Source organism: the organism of the source record quoted next, unplaced genomic scaffold, assembly GCF_019419815.1.
Source record: "Pyrus x bretschneideri cultivar Hongxiangsu unplaced genomic scaffold, Pyrus_bretschneideri_v1 Contig53, whole genome shotgun sequence".
Lineage (NCBI taxonomy): Eukaryota > Viridiplantae > Streptophyta > Magnoliopsida > Rosales > Rosaceae > Pyrus > Pyrus x bretschneideri.
Genome location: NW_025999791.1, coordinates 1,788,899 through 1,808,746, shown reverse-complemented (window position 1 = coordinate 1,808,746; position 19,848 = coordinate 1,788,899). Strand labels below are relative to the sequence as shown.

Genomic DNA, 19,848 nt, shown 5'->3' with positions numbered 1-19,848 from the left:
ATCCTAAAACTCTCTATTATCCATTATTTTAGAAAAAATCCTCTCCATTATTATCAAATAGCTCTTCTACTTATAAGCATTTGTGAGAAACAGTTCTTACAAATGCTACTTCTTGATACTGTGAACTTTCGAAAACCTCATCAGTTTTGTGAAGAAGATTCGGCATGGGAAATTTATTGCCTACTAAGTCTTCTCATTAAACTAAGGTTTTCAAAAAGATATGCATTTTGTTATTAGAGTTACATCGCCAACTTAGCAATTATCAATACAACAACAGCAAAGTCTTCTCTCACTAAATGAGTCGGTTGTATGAAATCTAAAAAACTACTCAATTGAAGAATTATGTTAGTATAATTGTCGGATATTGAATCTTCTTACCAAAAACAAAGGGGTGAAAACAAAAACACAGACAGATTCACTAGAAAACTCTCAACCGAAGAATTCTATTAACTTACAATTCCCAAGGGTTACAATTGAGATCAAAACTCCGCCACCGGTAACAAAAATGATAAGTTTCAGTTTCAACAAAAAACAAGAGCGCCAAAATCTTTCCAACGTAAATCTTACATAGTTGTCAGTTATTTCTTACAACGTTGGGACAATAAGTCTTCAAATCTCTCAATGCTTCATCCATGGTACCCTTCTACATCCTGCCATGTAGCCTCCGCATTGAGCTGAAACGACATTGCAAGTTGGGCGAACTATGATCGTCACGATGACAATAAATCGGCCATCCCCCATCTCTCGTGTACACGGCCAACAGAAAATTTGGTTAGCATTCTGAGTAAGAGGAACAATTGATATCAAGCTACTGTATTCTCCACATACTCCATTGCCTTCCGTTTCACATACTCGATCTTTTCTTCATCGCCTTGCGACTTCTCATACGCCAGATACTTTTTAAATAAGAACTGCAAATCCAGAAATGAAGCACCCATATAAACTCTAACAGGAGACAAAGTCAAAACATTCTCAGTTAAAGGGGAATATAATTGTACACACCTTCATCTTTTTTGCCGGGAGGCTCAAACTAGTTGCCCTCTCAAATAGTGCATGAATCAGATCGCTATTTCCAAGTCGAATTTCCTGCCACGGTGGTACAAAAGAGTGTAAATTACCGCCTTGAATTTGACACAACAAATGAAATAATACTTAAGTGCTAGAAAACGGGCATTTACTTGATCAAGGTAGACGCTCCACAAGTCTGTTCTCTTAGGGTAATTCCGCAAAATATTCTCAAACATGGATCGTCCTCTCTCGGGTTCTCCACATTTAAACTCAAGGATAGCTGTCTGGGAATTGAATTTGATAAGCTTATGCTTAGGAAGGACTTTCTCAGCACGACTGAGAACATCCTGAATCCCATCCTGCTGTCGCATTAAGAGCAGCTTTACCCGCCTTAGCCAAACCTACAAGTCCATTCAGTATCAATATACTGTTTATACATCAAAAGAGCCTTTGAACCTTTACACACACACGCATATACCCATATAGGAGAACAAAAATGTAGGAAATCACTACCTTGCAGGAAGTCTTGAACTTCTTTGTCATTTTGTCAAGTAGCTCATCAGCCAACCTGTGTTGCTCAGTCCTTTCATACAGTCCTAAAAGTGCTAAATGAACTGTTTTGGAATCATTACACTGTACTGCTCTTTGAAAGACTTTCTTTACAGCTTCCTGAAGGAAAAAAAAAAAGCAGGTTAAAGGGCTTCATATCCACATAAGAAAGACGAGGATTGCTTTTACTACTTTATTACCTCTGGAGGACTTCCGTATTTGTTTTCCAAATTGAAATAAGCCACCCAAACATTGAGTTTCTCCTTCTCAGTCTCTTTGTCCAACTTTATTGTTGCCAGAGCCCTTCAGAGAGAAAAGAGAATCCTTCAAGCTTAATTATGTAAACATGGATTATTATAAGCAGCACATATCTACACGCAGTGTCTCAGACACACATTAAAGAACTAAGAGCAAATGTTATAAGCACCAAATATACCAGGAACTTTTGGTTCAGTTATAAGTGCCTACAATAGTTCGTTCAAACAAGTTTAGCATCTATGACAATCTTATTTTACAAAACTTCTTTTAAGCATACCAGAAACCTCTTGTTCCGTACCCGAAACACAGGTTTTCAAACCCTATAGCAAACTACATAACTAGATTAATTATCCAAATATCAGGTCAAGTAGCATGCAATATTTTTATGATTATTCCAGAAACATGACTGTCCCATTAGCATATAAGCAATGCGTGTTTTTTGCAAAGAGTACCTTTCAGCAATTGAGCGTGCCTTCTCAACATTAGATGTAGAGAGCACAAATTCCATATATTTTATCCAGACAAAACTGCTATTTGGAGAAGTTCTAACTAGTTTCTCATATTCCTCATCAGTTCTGGGTATATCATTTGCCAATAGTCTTTCCTCGGCAGACCTTATCTCGCGCTCCCTGAAAAAAATTGTTTCCAATTAGAACCAGAAGGGTAAGTGAGGAGTGTGTTGACAGCCTTAGAAAATAAGGAAAAGGGAAACACACAAATAAAAACCCAACCTCTCTTCCTTAGCTTTTTTCTTTGTCGGCTGCATTTTCTTTTCATTGACAGTGCCTACATCAAGATGCTCTTTATCTTCACCGTCGAATTGGTCTATGTCATCAAGAGTGACTTCAAGCGGAGGAACAAAAGCTCTAGATTCTACTTGTGCAAGAATTTGGGATTCTGCATTTTTACTATTGACATCCATGTCCTGGGTAAAAAATGAAATGCTTTCAGGACATACTTCTGACATAGTAACATCCGTAAGAACATTCTCCACAATGGTTTCATCAGGATCTTGTTCTGAGGGCATCTCAAGGTCATCATTGTCCATAATATAAACATCCTTCATCCCAAGAGAAACTCGGTGCCTCTCTTTGTCCACCTGATAAAAGAAGTTGAATAATTAACTCTACAGTTGTCATGAATGCATAACGTTATAGTTAATGAAATGTGTAAACAGAACAATTATTTATGACAACACACTTTTCTTCTGGGGAGCAAAACAATTTTTTATTTAAGGTAATGTGTAAACAGAAACAGAGTGAACCAAAAACACAATGTGAAATTACCTCAGATAGAGGTAAAAGTATTTTCATATAAATGTTCTCATAAGCTCAGTGTTATGTAGTTAAAAAGATCGCATAAATTATAAAAAGATAAAAAAACAACTGTCCAAGAGTAGGAATTTTCACAACCATAATAGATAAACAATACCTTCAATACTTTTGCTGTCACCCTCTCTCCTGTTTTGTATTTAGTTTCAATATTGTCAAGTTTATCTTCTGAAAGCTCCGACACATGGCATAGTCCAACCTAAGCACAAAAAAAAAAAAAAAAACATGAAATCCTTTCAATGAAAAGAGGTACACGAATTATAAATGCATTCCCACATGTATAACAAAAGAGAGAAATTTATTACAAAGAACTTTGCTTTCTATTTTTAAATTTGCAAGCATACATTGCTCATCAAAGGATGCTTAAACAGAAAATGGAATGATATCAAAATCCATATATGTAGTCATTGAGGAAAAACATTGGGCAAATGACACACAGAGACATATAAATAGATATAAAAAGTGAACTTTGCTTGATGTGACTCATCCATTACCACATTTGTGTTGTCAATCGTGATGAATAAACCATATGACTCCATCCTTTTTACCCTGCCAGAGATAATATCTCCAACATGCAAGCTATCCAAATTATCACTTCCAAACTTTGGCACACTGCTTGCGTTCAATGACTTCAAGGTGACTTCAACTCGCTTCGATAATGGCTCCACAGATGAAACCCTGCACCATAGCGTCTTAGTAACAGTGCATCGCTGAATTGAATTCTATTAATAAATGGAACTTTTTTTTCAACATGGGAAAAAAAAAATTACTTGCCTGCCAGTTACAAGCTTTCCAACAGGGAATTCCTTTTCGAGATCTTGAACATATCCATCGGATAAATTGGAGATGAGAATTTTCGCATCAAGCTTCCGCGAAAGCAAAATAAAACATCCTTTTGGTGTTATATTTTTCACATAACCCTATCATTCAAGAATAATCATGAGCCAAATATGACACTACGATATCCTAATTAAATCAGAGTACATAAAAATAAAAAACTTGCAAGTAAAGCATTGACAGAGAGAAAATCTTGAACACCTGAACCATCATGTTAGGATTAAGATCTTCGATCGTTTCCACATGTTTGGATTGAGAATGTCTGAACAGAAAAAATATTACTGTTTAGTAGCAAAACAGAGAAAGCAAGAGCCAAAGCAAGCAACAAACAGTGAAAACCGAAGAAAGCCAATCTTAATTGCAAAATTTTTACGTGACAATGCAAAAGTAAAAGTTTGTTAAGCATATCAAAATAAAATGTTATTCACATTCCCAGTTTGTCATTCTGCACACATCTGTGTATGTGTTGAAATAATTAAATATAGATTTTGTAGTGCATGATGACAAACTAGAAGTGTGAACAGCAGCTGTCAAACAAAAACTAATAGAACATGTCGTGATTTTGTAGTACATGATAACTCATCATGACTGAAAATGCTTCAAAGAACGCCATCAGCGTGGCACATGTAAACTCACACTACCCTATTCATTATGTGCATTACATCGTTTACATGCATATCCTTCATCAAGAGAACGTACAGCAATAAAATTCTAGACTGCAAGCATACGAGAACATAAGGTTAAAAATAAGTATTTTTGGACAATTCATGCTCCAGAGATGAATTAAATATGCAACTTATTAACACGATGAGCAACAACGGTTTTAATAAAAGTCCATTGCTTCTATGTTACTTTGGCGATGAAGGCCATGACTTACGTGTCATCCTGGGGTTCCACAGAATCTGGACTGAGCCCGCCAACTAAAGAAGCGCGCAAAGACAAATCAATGTGAAAAGTTCCCTTCACAGAGCGGACAAGTTCAAGGACCTTGCATTTGACAAATTGCCCTTCATGATATCCAGACAATGGGTCAGACTCCCATGAGTCATAAAGTTCAGTATAATGGACCCTGCCATAAAGATGGGGTCCAATTTGCACAGTCATTCCACTAACAACTGGAAGTTTTTTAATTATTCTCCCACCTACAACACGTCCCTCGCGAATATGAGCAGTTACATTCTCATTCATAATGTTAATGTGTGGATCATCCATCTTTGGAACCCCATGATCAACAGTTTTATCAGAGATGGGAGAAAAAGGATGCAGAACCAGGCGCAATAGCTTTTTCTCCCTGTTAACACTTAAGACATAACCAGATACAGCATTTCCCAGGTGAAAGCGTTTCTGAAAGTCTTGAAGTTCACTAGGCTCACAAGCACTGTCGAGAACAAAAAGCTGAGCCCTAACACTTCGAGATATTGTCAACCAGACCCATTCACCATCCACTTTATAAACATAACCAGAGACACATTGCCCAGTTGAGAAATCAAGATCTTCAGTTATAATCTTTTCCCCTATTTCACAGGAACCTGAAATGAAATTGCAAATTCAAAATAAGACAAATAACGATTGAGGAACAAGTAGGTAAGATAAATGAAACAAGACTTAGCCAGAACACCATTAATTAAATAATTAAGAGTAGTCAAGCAATCTGAATGGACATAGAATTTCCAGAAGAAAAATGTCATGACCTAGAAGCTTCAACCAGATAAAAAGAACAAACCTATATAAAAATTTTAACCATTTCTTTTCAATTGATTGAATCTAACAAGTTTTCACATCACAGTTGCATTTTGCTATCAAGTAATATCCATGAGATGATGACTACTAAACTTCAACAAAGCCAATTATGCTCATGGTGCTGAACATCACATAAGGAAGGTATCCCAGGAATAAGTACAGCTAGAGCAGCTGAATATAATTGACAGTATCATAGAAGCTGAGGAAATTCCTCAGAACAAGAGTTGCTTAGGCTATGACCCAAGATTTTATACTCCATAGAATAACTACAATTAAGATACACATTTCTTGTTTGCAAGAAGAGAATATAAACTTCTGTTAAAGAGGATGCTTGGAGTAGCATTGGTAAATTTTAACAAACAATCAGATAGTGCAAGAAATCACAATCTAAAGAAACAGACCAGTGTAATAAAAATGTATTAGATGCAAGTTACCTGTTAGCATTGTAGATTTCAAGGAAAGATCCCACTGGTAGCTTGTTTTGTTGTTATCTGAATAATTGGTCTTGGCAACGATCTTTGCAGCCACTGTTTGCCCAATTCTGAAGTTATTAAATGGATCTTCCAGAAACTCATCATTTACCTGCACAAATGGGCATCAGGGAAGTAGTTGTATCAGACAACAATTAGGTACACTGAAATAACATGCATATGATGGGTGAATGCATACAAAATTACAAATTAAAATTAAAAAGGCTTAAATCAAAGAATTCATAAGATGTACCTCTGTAATGTGAACCCGCCCATGAAAGCCAATTCCAAATTTCAATCTTAGTTCAAGAGGCTTTATTTCCGTAATCTGGATGGTGACACCAGGTGATGAGAGCAATGAGTACACAATAGTCAAAAAGATATTTTGTGTTTATTTATAAATATGTAACAAATACAGCAACAAAAAACCAAAGCTCATGATAACTCAATACAATTGAAGAACAGCAGCAAGTTGTAAACAAAATCACCAGAAACGAATATTACCTCTGCCTCAACCATAGATCCCACTTTATAGCTGGACTTCTTCTTTGCCCGTTTTGAACTGGATGTCTCGGACTCACTTATAGATTTAAGTAGTAAAAGCAACCTACCTGTTGTTGTAGGGCTTGGAAGAGCCATAATAGTGGCATCAACACTGCATTAAGAGAAACTATTATACATATTGCTGGCCTATTTCTTTAAGACAACAAGACCACAATCTTTCAAAGCCATATGCGACAACAAACACATTGAATATAGAACCAAAGAAAAAAATGTCAGATAATCAAGACCATGATCACCTTTGTCCATTCAAAAACTGTTTCTGAGGAACTTTTTGAGTATTGTAGTCAGAGATTGATGCATATCCTACAGCATAATTATACTTGGGGATTGACAGAACCTGCGATGAAGAATACAAAAATCAAATAAATAAGAGGTTGTGAACATGTGTGCCAATCAAAATATAAGGTACAACTTAGATTAACTACAAAACTTACCAGGTAATTCTCCTTCACAATCTCAACAATTGCATTTACTGTCTGATGTACCTCCAGGTCATCCAATGCTTCACTTTTTCGTTTCTGAAATCAATATTTAAAAAAAGTAGAGCAAAACAAGAAAGCTAGAAGTTACAACAACGTAAAACGCTACAACAGAGAATGATGAAAATCTTCACTAGTGAGAAATAAGTTTTTTACGAAAGACTACTCTCAGATTCATTACTAAGTTTACACATCAAAATAGAAAATTCAAAGATATACAAGGAAAGCATTTAACCTTCTTATGACTTTTCTTGTCAGAACTTTCTTTGAATTTATTAGTGAACTCTTGTTTCATCGATAAATCAACAAGGTGCTCCACCTTGGCAACATCAAGTACAACTGCATGAACACTGGAGCCTGTTTCTGCAACGGTCCCACCTACTGCAGAGATTACAATGGAAAAAGATAGAATTTTATTACTGTCTGAAAGAAATTAAGAAAACAAATAATTGACCAAACCATCAGTGAAATAACTTACATTGGTAGTGTGTGATGAAACCAAAGACGTCATTATATTTCTCAAAGCTGACAACAACTCCAACATCCTTTACCTCCTGTACTTTTCCCTCAACAACACTGCCAATTGTAAATCCTTCTGACCAATTTGACTTGGATTCTTTTGAGTCTAACAGTTGCAGCGTAGCAATCTGCACCAAAAGGAGCACTTTCAAGGGTTAGAACTATAGGAAAACAATATAGAAAGAAAATCTTAATAAAGCATTCTGCAATGTAATTTACAATTACGTAATATGGAATACATATGAAACAACATATAAAAATTAACATAGGAATATAATCAATTAAAGAAGATAACTCGAGAACAAACAGCTATTAAAGCAACTCAAGACAACTCAATTTAGAACGGTGCCGATGTTCATTACCTTCTCCTCCAACATAAAGTACTCCTGAATAAAGGACACATCTGTTGAAGAGCAAGATGACTGCTTCAACGACAGTGTTATTCGACCTGATTCGGTACTGACCTGGGGAGGAAATAAGTAGTTAAAGGATCTGATTGCCACTTCCTAGTCTCGTAGCAAATATAAATTTAAAAAATTTGTCTCAAACAGTTCACCCACATTTAGTATATTACTGCGAACAGATTGTCCAATGAAATAGGTTTCTGAAAGATCAGCTTTAGGGTCATCCATTGCCTACAAAATGAAGAAGAAAAAAATTATTGGATTCAGATGTAACAGAGGTAGAGGGGAAGAATATGGAAAACTTGAAGGGGAAGAAATTAACCTTATGCCTGGGGGAGAAACCAGTCAAACGCCCAAGAAAGCGAACAAAACACCCAGTTTCAATTAAGTTACAAATGTAGCCCTAGTTCGATCAAACAGCAGAAATTGTCACTTGTAAGTACTAAGCAATCATTTCAACCAATAAACTATACACAACTTGAACAAAGTGTTCCTACAAAAGAATAACATTCCATACACATCGAAAACTTCAGGTGCTTACATGTACTACCGAGTTAGGATGAACTTGACTGAGTTCTGAGGGAAGCTGCTGAACTGAATTAATCAAAGAATATTTTGCAGAAAGGATCAAATTGTTCCCTTCAATGTCTACATCAATCCAAGACAATTCCAAGATTAGAAGCTATCAAAGATATAGATTTCATCCAACTGTAAGAAATTGAAAATTGCATTGAGAATATTTTTCAGAAAGGATCAAATTGTTCCCTTCAATGTCTACATCAATCCAAGACAAAATTTCAAGATTAAAAGTTATCAAAGATGATACAGATTTCATCCAACTGTAAGAAATTGAAAATTGCATTGAGAATACCAAATTGAAATAGCCAAAGAGAAAATTGTCACAACAAATAAGAGACCGCAGAAATAATAAATGAATACAATTTTAAATTAGACACTCCAAGATCAGATATGTAAGAAAGAAAAAAACTATAGGAAAAGATATGATGCTGGAGATAAAGGATCCCGAATCAATTGGAACATGAAAAAGGTTATGAACTAATTAATAATACAAAAAAAGATTTCATACAGGGAACAAATGCGTCAAATATAAAAGCTTTTAGAAGAAAATTCCACCTCTATTTAACATTTCCCATACATTCTTCCATTAAATCCAATGTGTCCTTTTTAAGCCCACATGGATCCACCCTTGTCACTGTTCTCTTACTATTGTTTTGTTTGTCCATGAAATATTTTAGGGAAAGGTACAAGAATAAATTTCAAAATACTTTCTCTAATTGTCGGTTTAATAAGTATAAAAATAAAAACAAAAATGATGAAAGAGAGAGAGAGAGAGAGAGAGAGAGAGAGAGAGAGAGAAAGATCAATAGTCAATAAGGGTGATGAAGTTCTCATACCTAGCACTAACAATTGATCAAATTCATATCCAGGCTTCAAAACTGACCTCATCAAAGCAGCAAGCCCTGCATAGCAAGAGAGAGAATGAGAGCACCAAACAAGAGACCAAAATAATCAATATCAATGCAAATAAATATATACCGTGGTGATCTGACAAGTGATCGGTAAAAATTGTTCCCATCGAGTAACCTTTTCCATTAACGTAAATAGCACTGGGGGTTACTCGATCAACAACTCCAGAAACAAGGCAACCCAACTTGGCTACATCATCCTCAGAAACCCTGTCAATTCAAATCCAATCATATCAGCAGAACAAATATTCAGGCTTGTCTTCTTCTTTGGTAATTGAAACTCAAACTTAATGCTCTGGTCTTAAAAATTTGAAAACATAACCCACTATATAAATCTAAATCATTAAAGCCATCAAGGATCTAACTACAGCATACAGCTAACTGGAAATACTTTTAACATTTCAGAGGCATAGATACATTAAAGCATTTGAGTTTTTTACATTTTTCTGAAAATAGACAATACATTAGGGCATTTGAATTCACTCCCAAAAGTAAAACCAAGCAAAACTCACAAATAAGTGCATAGAAGTTGATAAAATAAATAAATAAATAAGTCATAGCATAAGGAAACAAACCTTGGAGGCCTTATTACGAAGCTAAGTTTGATCCGCCTTGATGTAGGATTGGAATTGATAACTCTACATTTGACAACTTGCCCAACATGATACATTGAACTTGGGTCAGATCCTGTTTCCAATCCGAGTTCAGATCTGGTTTCAGATCAGAACAATTAATCAATAACAAACAAATGTGAGTACAATTAAAAATAAAAATAAAAACAAAACATACCACACAAACAAAAACCAAATAGTTAATGTTCTGCATAAATAAACCGACAATTTTAATGATTTGGTGTATTTAACAATGCGTCACTTCCAAGACTTCTAAGAACATTAATTGAATAAATAGAAACGGAGAACAAAGATATGCATGCTACACCTTCCTTTGACATCTTCGTGTCAAATAAATGATACTTACTTCCAATCAATAGCCAAGAGGAAAATCCCCTTAATTTGGCTATGTCCATATTTGAACTGAAGGAAAAACTTACAACAATTGGAAGACATTCATTTAGAATGTTCATATATGAACTAGAAACCTTTCCATAGATTGTATATATGCAATACATTCATCTCCCTTGTCAAACAAATATGAGTAATTCCGATCACTGATCATACAGTCTTCTGTAGACTAAAGATACAAGAAATACAACTTTCTTTTACTTAGCCTTTCCCTGTATTAACATGCACATGCCTTCAGGTACAGTTTAAATGCTCAATTAAATCATGTCGAGCAAGTGCCTGAACTTCAACACCAAAGAAAAGTACTAGCCTTCCATTGGTTGAGCCTTAGATTTAAGCTGGTCATAGCAACGAGTACATTGCCAACAAATGTATATAAAGAAACATCTATGCTAAGGAAATGAATCATCTATAGTAAGAAATCCACCAACAAGACAGGAAAACAACACATGCAAGTAAGATTAACACTGCAAAATAAGAAGATGTATTCCATATACCAAAATATAGAGTATAGACTAACATTTATTATGATCATCATTCAAGTCGCAAGCTAAGTGGTCAGGGCCTTACCTTGGAGCAAATCCTTGGACTCCATTGTAAAAATGAACAAAGCATCCATGTTCTTCAATCTTTCTTATCCACCCATGGGTGATTAATCCGTCAGCAGCCTCAGCATATGAACTAACAATCCCATGTTTCGATTTCACCTGTAAATCAACCAGATGAATACTATTTGTAGAAGATTGAAAGATACTATGCCAACCAAAGAAAAAATATAGAACAATCAAAACTTAAAACAAAAATATTACATACAAGTGTTTTCTTGTGTGTAACAGTTATTCTCTTGGACTTGCAACCAAGCACACGGAACAGAAGTTCAGCTCCAATCTGCAGAGTGACATGGGAAATGGAATGAAAAGATTCAAAATTAAATTCCAAATAACGATTATCACTATAATATCATTGACCTGTAAAAATAAAATCCATAGGAGAGTCCAGTGAACATATATCATGGCCGAAAAGAGTACACGTATAAGATACCTTAAATTTTTTTCCAGGCTTTGCAATTTCAAATTCAGACATATGAGTAAGAGGGCAAAGTGCCTTCACACCACCAGGAAATTGCACAATAGCACCAAAGCTGTCCACAGCTATGATTTTACCTCTCACCACCATCCCAGGCTTGACATCAGAATGAGTAAAGACTGTCCCTTCCATGGCGCTGGCCTGCTTCACAGAAATCCAATAGACATACTTGTAAATCAGTAAGGGCAACACCTAAACATGGAATAACCAGCATCGTCTTAATGGCAGAGAGTAAATCCTGAATTTTTCTAGACGGTGAAACATAATTTCCAAGGAAGTATAAATCAAGCTAGGGTATGAAATGATACAGAAAGAGAGCTATCTGCTTATGTTCAGTTAGAAACAGGCGCAATTTGGTTGCTTCAGACGACACAAGGATATCCACAACATATAGCTCAAAAAAATTTGCATGACACAGAACACAAAGAACCTTAACAATAAAAGGCTCCTTCAGTGAACAAAAACAGGAAGAGGGTTACCACCACCAGTGGCATTTACAACTAACATATAGAAAATATTTATTGTGGAAATGGAAGAATACAATTTCTAGTTTTGTGGAGCTGCAAACAAAATGAGGTAAACTAGATAACTGGTTCATCAAATCTGACTCAAACAAACAAGATGAGGCTCTAACTCAACCTAATATTCCAACCAAATCAGAAATATTCTAATTGCAACACTACTTGGTAAATACAAGATACTGAAAATAAGAAATTACTCAGTTCAGTTGTTCTTTCCTGAATAATCCACTTTCATATGTTAAACTTGAAGAGAAGTTGGCACATAAGAAACTAGCTGACAATTATATCAACCAGTTGTCCCTGGGATCCTAAGCATTGCATAAGACTGTAGAGATTGTTCCTATTTGGTCTGTCAATCCAAAAAGTCCTCCTTAGATCGATGGTGGACAACTCAAATATGTACGTCAAGATAAGTTTATTTGAAAGTGAGATGAGACCGTCCTCTGATGCAGATCCATCTTTAGTTGCCCATACAACTTGAGATCAATCTTCAGATTGGCTAATATGATCATATGGCTAAATGAGTTTTAGAGTCAACATTTTAGGGAAAAGTATACCAAAGTTTGCAAAACATGTTTTTGATACATGTTAGATGCCACTTAGGCTCAGGCTTCTTCAGCACAATAGCCTAAACTTCAAAGTTCATGTCAAAGTCATTTAGTAAATGATCATTCCAAGCGAGGGTAATATGGGCATTTAGGCAAAAGCTCTGCAGCTCCCTTTCTACAATACACTACCCCACAAGGTGTAAAATCAAACAAGTATATGTCACCAGAAGCAAGGTTCAACATATAAACATCACCTTCAAAGTCCCTGTCGCAAGCCCTTCCAGGTGTCTAAAACCAAGAATTCTGACACGAACACGACTACCTAGCTTGAACTTTTTTTCAAGCTTTCGAGCATCCTCTTCAGCCACATCAGATATCTATAATTAAGACAATTAATAAAAAAAGATTCATCATCTATATGATAACAAATATGTAAGCAAAAGTAGCCTCACAATTAAAGCTACAGAATGAACGTACACTAACGTATGCCGGAGTTGAAACCGGGGTAGATGGTAATTCAAGCAGAAGGCCCAATCCTTTGTCGACCCTCACCACTTTTGAGTCATCACATATGTCTCCAATTTTAACAAGCTACACATTAAAGCAAATGATGTTAGTCTCAAGAAGGGTGGTTGTTCTTCTCTTTCCCAGTGACCTTCTGGACTAGTTTTTGAAAAAAAAAGCCTCCACAAGCAGTTATAAGATGGGCACAATAGCGGCAGAGAACAAGAGAGAGCGTGGGAGAGGAGGTGAAGAGAATAAAAGGAGAATGTCCGAATATTCTAAACACTTGGTAAATTTAATCTTCTTATTCTCTCAACCCCGTGTGTACCAAAGAAAAAAAAAACTACAAATGTTTTCCAGGAAAAAATTCCATGCAGTGGTGATACTTCTCTGTTTTGATAGCAGTCCACAATGTTGATAGTTAGTTACTCAACAGAAGCTCTATAGATTGAAGGAAAAAAAAATTAATAGTAAATTAGAAGAACATAATCCAATTGATTCTTAGTTGAGAAATTGCCTTGGTGTCCTCCCATTGCACTGCAAAGTAAGAAGGGTGTTTTCCTAAAGTATTTGAGTTTGAAGTATTTTTCTCTAGACCTAATTTCATCAAGGACTTAAATGTGAAAAGCCCAAATTTTAAATTCATATGGGATGACCAAAGATATCTCCATGGCTAGCCTATTTTTACACGAAAAACAAAGCATAATAACAGTTGTTGTATAACAATCCTAATTTTGATAATGAACGACTGGAGCATCAATTTATGGAAGAAACAAATCATTCTACAAACAGACTAAAAGGGACCCCAGCTGAGCATCTGCTTCCAACAAGACAAGTGAAACCCAAAACATGTGCCCACATATGGTAATATGGACCAGGAATGACTCATCAATCCTAAATTTAAGTATACAAAGTCAAATCTTGTTCACAGATAGGTTATAGGACTACAGACTACAGTTGCACAACACACAATAAAAAAAATTAAAAAGGAAAGATAAACTTCTGAGTCCAAAATTTTATCTCAGAGCATAAAGTGCAAGACATTAGAGATTTATGAATGCAAAATAACTTACTGAAGGAGGAGCCTTGTTATGGACAAGATGTGGATTCAGCGTCAAACCAACAGCTCTAGTTGAAGGATCAATAAACAATATTCGAGCATTAACCTAAAACAAAATAGTATAAACGCATTTACAAATAATTAGAAACACGCAACTCAAAGGAAATGAAGTAACAAACGAGACCCCAGAGTACTCAATCAAACCAAAATTAATTGGATAAGAGGAGTCGTTAAATAACTTACTAAAAACCACAAGATCAACAGTACTTGGAAGATTATGCGTGCAAAAAAAAAATAACCATAAGATGTAAAATCATCGCATAGTATTCAGATCTACATCCTTTTTTATAAAACTTAATCAAGGAAAAAATTAGACGGATGACTTACAGAAATATTGTAACATAGAGATGAAAGAAATAATACAAGGAGAGGACAGACGGTTGACTAGAGGGCAAACCAGATAAGACCAAAGAGTACTATAGCCAAACATGAACATGATCTAGTCCCACAAGATCATGATCTAGAACTTGCAACAGACATGAACATTGTGATATTTCCTTTTTGCAGTTTTAATGTTGTACTATAGCCAAACCAGATAAGACCAATGAAAAACAGAAGGCAGCTTCATTTTTTGGGCGAACCAAAATCAAGCCACCACGCTAAGGAGTTGTCACAGACCATGCATCAAATGTAAATAAATATATATAAATGCATGTATATGCTGTCCACTGTTAATGCACATACATATTATATCCATGTTTCCATTTGCCATTACACCATTAGCGGCACTAAGTAAGAATTATTCAGATGAATTGACCGTGCATTTTAACACTTGCCTTCTTGTGTTGATTGTACTCCTCCTTCCAGTTTATGGTAGGGCAACTATTTTGCAGATGGAATAAATCAACCTGCAAATTTGAAATGAAGAAATGTACATAAAACATGAAAAAAACTTAAAATTTATTCACATAGTGACATAGCCTGCTGTCATCTTTTGCTCATATGATTCGTGTAAGCAACTCGTATAAAAGGAATACATAGATAAGAACTTACAGTTCCAGTAAAGTAAGTTAGAAATGATAACATAACCCCATTTTCAAGGGTCGATAGCACACGAGCATTAACCATCATGCCTGGAACGAGTAGATCAATTGAAATTCCCTTGAGATCCTTGGTCTGTATATGATTTCAGAAAGGAAAAATAATAATAAATAAGAAGGGAAAATGTGAAAATGAAACATAAAACATACGAGAGCACGGGGGGGCATACCACACATTTTGACACGGTTTCTGGGTCAGAATTCAAATACACAACCTTGCGGATTTTATCAACACTTTTAACAGCACCTTGAAGTAGTTGCCCAGCTTTCAGTTGAATCTCCTTGGTGTCTGAAAAGACAACATAATGAAAAGCTAATAAATTTCTTATATTAAATAGCAAAATCAGAAATTACACCTGCAGCATATGGCTAGTCAGAATTTATCCCAAAACAAGTGAGAACAAAGAAATGAAATTTAGAATAATAATAGGTAAATAGAACAAAACACATAAAAACCACAACTGTGAATTTCAGACATTAAACAAATACAGATTCTTGCAATTATACTCTGTGTGGAGTATTACAAGATAACTATTTAATTATTTATCCAAGATCCTCTAAGAAACCAAAAAATTAGGAACACAGAAACAAGCAAATGTAACCTCATGTATTGTAAATTCAATTAGCCATCATGTGACCCTCAAAAAATACTTCAGAATCTTATACTAAAGTTTTGGATGTTGCATGTGAAAGTTCACTCCGTTTACTCTTTATTGGTACAGAAGACCGAGAGTTATGACATAACATTTTACAAACATCAGAATATGGTATACTACAGCAATAACAGAAGAGCCGTGTCCCACCCACCTAATCCTCGGAAATATTACATTTAACTTACATGCATGTTTTTCCTAATGACCTCTATCCATCTTATTTTTGTTTTCTTGTTTATATAATCACCCTAACTATTCTATTCATCTTCACTTCTTTTTCTTTTTCAACAAGAAGAAAAATATTTTTATTGATTAGAGTAGAATCCCACACAGAATAATGAAAGCATTATACTAATGATAAAAAGATTTTGAGCTTCTCCACCCATTACCAATTGATTTTGGGCTGAAACTCCTTTCGGTAGTTATGAACTGTTATGCACTTAATCAGCACCCACAAGCAGCCTATACTTGTTTAGGTTTACTCTTGCTACAAAAGTGCTCTTAACTTCTAATCAATTACATGACATTTCAAAAAGTAAATAATCATACAACATAAATGTAAATATTTATATTTCATTATTTCTACAACTACTTCGATAGTTATGAACTGTCATGTACTTAATCAGCACCCATAAGCAGCCTAGACTTGCTTATTTTTACTCTTACCACAGCGGTGTTCTTAACTTCTAAAGTTCTAATCAATTACATGGCATTTGCAAAATGTCAATAATCATACAACATAAACGTAAATATTATATTTCTACAAATACAGGTCCTCACATAGTCATGTTTCTCAACCTTTAGATCAAATATGGACAGCTTAGGCGCACCATGTAACAGATCTAATAGCAGGAAATAATATCTCACTTCAGGATCTTATTTAAGGACCTTCTGAGAGAATAATGAGTAGGTTTAAATTTATATAGGGCTAGAAAGAGTAAAGAAGAAGGTACTAAAAGTAATTGGTACACATAAATGGATAAACCTATACATGTGGACTTACCAGATTCATTCTTTTTTGGCAAAAAACCCGTAAATGAAGATAAACCAAAATGGAGAATATAACCATGGTCTTCAATGCTTTTAACATATGCAGTAAGGACCTGAAATTAAAAAATAACAAAGAAAAAAAATTAACATGGTAGAGAAAAAAATAAATAAATAATTAGAAAAGATCAGGTCTGCTTTATCAGCCAAACAGAGAGATTAGCAGCATTCAACTTTAAAAGCAGTGATGCCTTCCAAAGGCACAGCCGAACTGGCCTCATTTCAAATAAACAAATGGAACAGTCACCACAATAGATTGCTAGTCTGCGTTCATGTGGTTGCCCTTGCTGCATGTTTCTAGAATGCTTCATGTTGAAAACTGATATCTAATATAACCAATAATGTCTTTTTTTCTACTAGAGATGTATCAGCTATCTTCGTTATCTTATTACCTTGTATCAAACTATGAAATTCATATTATGATTCAGAAGCCTTCAAACTATTTATCAAAAGCAAAAGCTAGATATAAGAAGAAATGAAAATGAAAAACTATGTGATCAGATTATCTTACCATGCCTTCCTGAACAGACTCCAAAGTGAAGCCCTTGTGCAACGAAGATAGGCGCAAAGAAAGCCAGATCTTCCTTTTCCCTTTCTCTTTCTTATCCTCATCTAACTTCAATACAATGCAAGATACCAGCTGCCCAGTATGGAATACGCTAGGAAGGAGACTATCTGCTACAGCCTGGTAAATATTACAATACAAAGATTGCTCAGAAAAAAATTAAAATATTTTCAAATAAAAAATGGGATATAATATGATAACAACGATGAGATTACAGGAAAAAAATACTTATTATTACCTTATTTTCATCATCCAAAATAGGATCAAAAGCTTCAGAAGCTCGAACTAATCCACGCAATCCCCCTGGAAGACTAATTACGAGGTCCTTTTCATTTACTTCAGAGACAACTCCCCAGACCTTCATTCCAGCAGAAATATTCTGGACAGACGTAAAGGAATAGTACATCAACAACTTTTGACCAAAAATAATACTGAGAATACCATATGATGCATTGACTCGAAAAAATATACAATGTACTCTATATAATCTTTTTGGAGGGCTCTTAAGTATTCTTTGGGGATAACAAAAAGCTTCACTTCACAGAGCCTAATAACATCATTTATCTTACCCGAGGTATCTAACACATACATATACACACATTTGAAAATTTAACAAAAATTAAGGTAGATTCTTCATTCTTCCAAAAATTACAATGCTTTATGTTTTCAGGATACCTTCATAGTGATCTTGTTTGCATATTTAGGTAGCTTTCCAGAAATACCGTCACCGAAAAGCGACCCCAAATCGTCCTCCTTCGTTGCGACACTATTCTTCTGCATCCCCTTCTTCTTCCTCTTCTTCAGCTCCCGCTCCTCAGCCTCAAATTCAGCATCGACTTCGGCCCGAATTTCATCCCGCTCTTGTCGATTCAAAGCACTTCCTCCCCCTTCAATTAAAAACAAAATTTACAAACCATTTAATTCCTAATATAATTTAAAATAACAAAGCACAAAATTGAATAAAAATAAATAAATTGTAGAAGTTCAAACCTCTAGGGAAGTCGGGGACGTCGTCTTCGAGCTGCAAAGCGACGGCTTCAGACCTGACGTCGTCGTTTTGGTCCTTGTTTGGTTTGAACGGTTTTTTGGAGGACTTGCTGAACTTTGGAGCGTCTCCGGGCTTCTTCTTGGCCTGAGGTTTCTTGAAAGGCGGTGCCATTTTCACAGAACGACAGCGGTGGTCGTATGCGACGAGAGATGAGCGTGAATATATATATACGTGTGTGCGTATATATGCGTCCGGGTTCTTCTCTGGGATTGGGGTTTAGAGGTTTAAGGAGAAGGGGACTGAGAGCGGGGACTGCAACTCGGCGAGGGTTTAGGGCGAGTGGGGGTAGAGGGATCAAGCCAAACGGCGTCGTGGGGGTTAGGGCTTTACGTTATGAACGCTGTCGTTTTGGGAGTTTTTTGTTTACCCTAAGGTACCGTTTGGTACGTAGGACGGGACGGAACAGAGTGGGACAAGGCGTTCTATCCCACGTTTGGTGTGCCTAAAACGGGTGGAATGAGCTGTTTCACGGGACGAGTTTTGGGTGAATTTTCGTTCCACCTCACCCCCTGGAACAACTCGTTCCACATCCGTGGAACACAAAATTATAACCTCTCCATCTCCTTCTTCTTCCTCCTTGTTTCCATCCGAGGGCATCTTTGCTCCCACTCCGTTCCGTTCCGTCCTGTCCCATCTCATCCCGTCCCATTCTGTTTCGTCCCGTCCCGTCTGCATACCAAACGATACCTAATGGCACGTTAGAGGTAATCGAAATCAAAAGGCGGAATTGAATGCCAATTGCAGGATACTCAAATGTTTACTAAGTATTGAGAAATCAAATATTTGTTGGGACCCATGCAAATTTTGGAATTGGACTTGAATTTCCTATAATTTGGTGGTATTTGAATTTCATATTGTTAGGGGTAATCGGAATAGACATTTCCTTCCTATTATGCCCTTATTTATTTTCAAATTTTCAAAATTACCCTTCATATTAACCCATCGAAACACTAAGTTGCCCATCCTAATAATAAGATTCTAAAGTTTTGCTATGTTGAGAATTAAAAGTTTAATGGTACAGATGGTGAATTATTTTGGTTGATAAAGC

The 19,848-nt window shown here is 35.7% G+C and overlaps 1 protein-coding gene across 1 annotated transcript; it reads right to left on the bottom strand.

The window, feature by feature from the left end:
• Positions 1-414: 414 nt before the first annotated feature.
• LOC103928552 (rRNA biogenesis protein RRP5-like) lies at positions 415-19,084 on the bottom strand. Its single transcript, XM_048570474.1, has 40 exons — positions 18,743-19,084; positions 18,428-18,639; positions 17,991-18,131; positions 17,699-17,872; positions 17,144-17,243; positions 15,658-15,776; positions 15,441-15,563; positions 15,224-15,295; positions 14,401-14,493; positions 13,301-13,414; positions 13,078-13,200; positions 11,710-11,895; positions 11,482-11,556; positions 11,239-11,375; positions 10,222-10,356; positions 9,717-9,856; positions 9,575-9,640; positions 8,701-8,807; positions 8,482-8,562; positions 8,316-8,390; positions 8,118-8,219; positions 7,715-7,883; positions 7,472-7,617; positions 7,192-7,275; positions 6,994-7,094; positions 6,698-6,848; positions 6,447-6,521; positions 6,158-6,305; positions 4,861-5,512; positions 4,185-4,245; positions 3,921-4,066; positions 3,641-3,824; positions 3,247-3,345; positions 2,547-2,914; positions 2,268-2,444; positions 1,758-1,860; positions 1,522-1,677; positions 1,179-1,409; positions 1,003-1,086; positions 415-911 (listed from the first exon to the last, which is right to left on the bottom strand). Exons 1-40 carry the CDS (start codon positions 18,909-18,911, stop codon positions 804-806), a joined length of 5,787 nt encoding a protein of 1,928 aa, XP_048426431.1. The 5' UTR covers positions 18,912-19,084; the 3' UTR covers positions 415-803.
• Between the last annotated feature and the right edge of the window lie 764 nt (positions 19,085-19,848).

What these genes read in the sequence shown, in the direction of transcription:
- LOC103928552 (XM_048570474.1), bottom strand. Translation starts at nt 18,911, where the DNA reads ATGGCACCGCCTTTCAAGAAACCTCAGGCCAAGAAGAAGCCCGGAGAC. An exon ending in TTCGTAATAAGGCCTCCAAG is followed by an intron (nt 9,857 to 10,221) that starts GTTTGTTTCCTT and finishes TTGAATTGACAG; the next exon opens with GGTTTCTGAGGATGATGTAG. An exon ending in ACAAGAAAAGTCATAAGAAG is followed by an intron (nt 7,276 to 7,471) that starts GTTAAATGCTTT and finishes TATTGATTTCAG; the next exon opens with AAACGAAAAAGTGAAGCATT.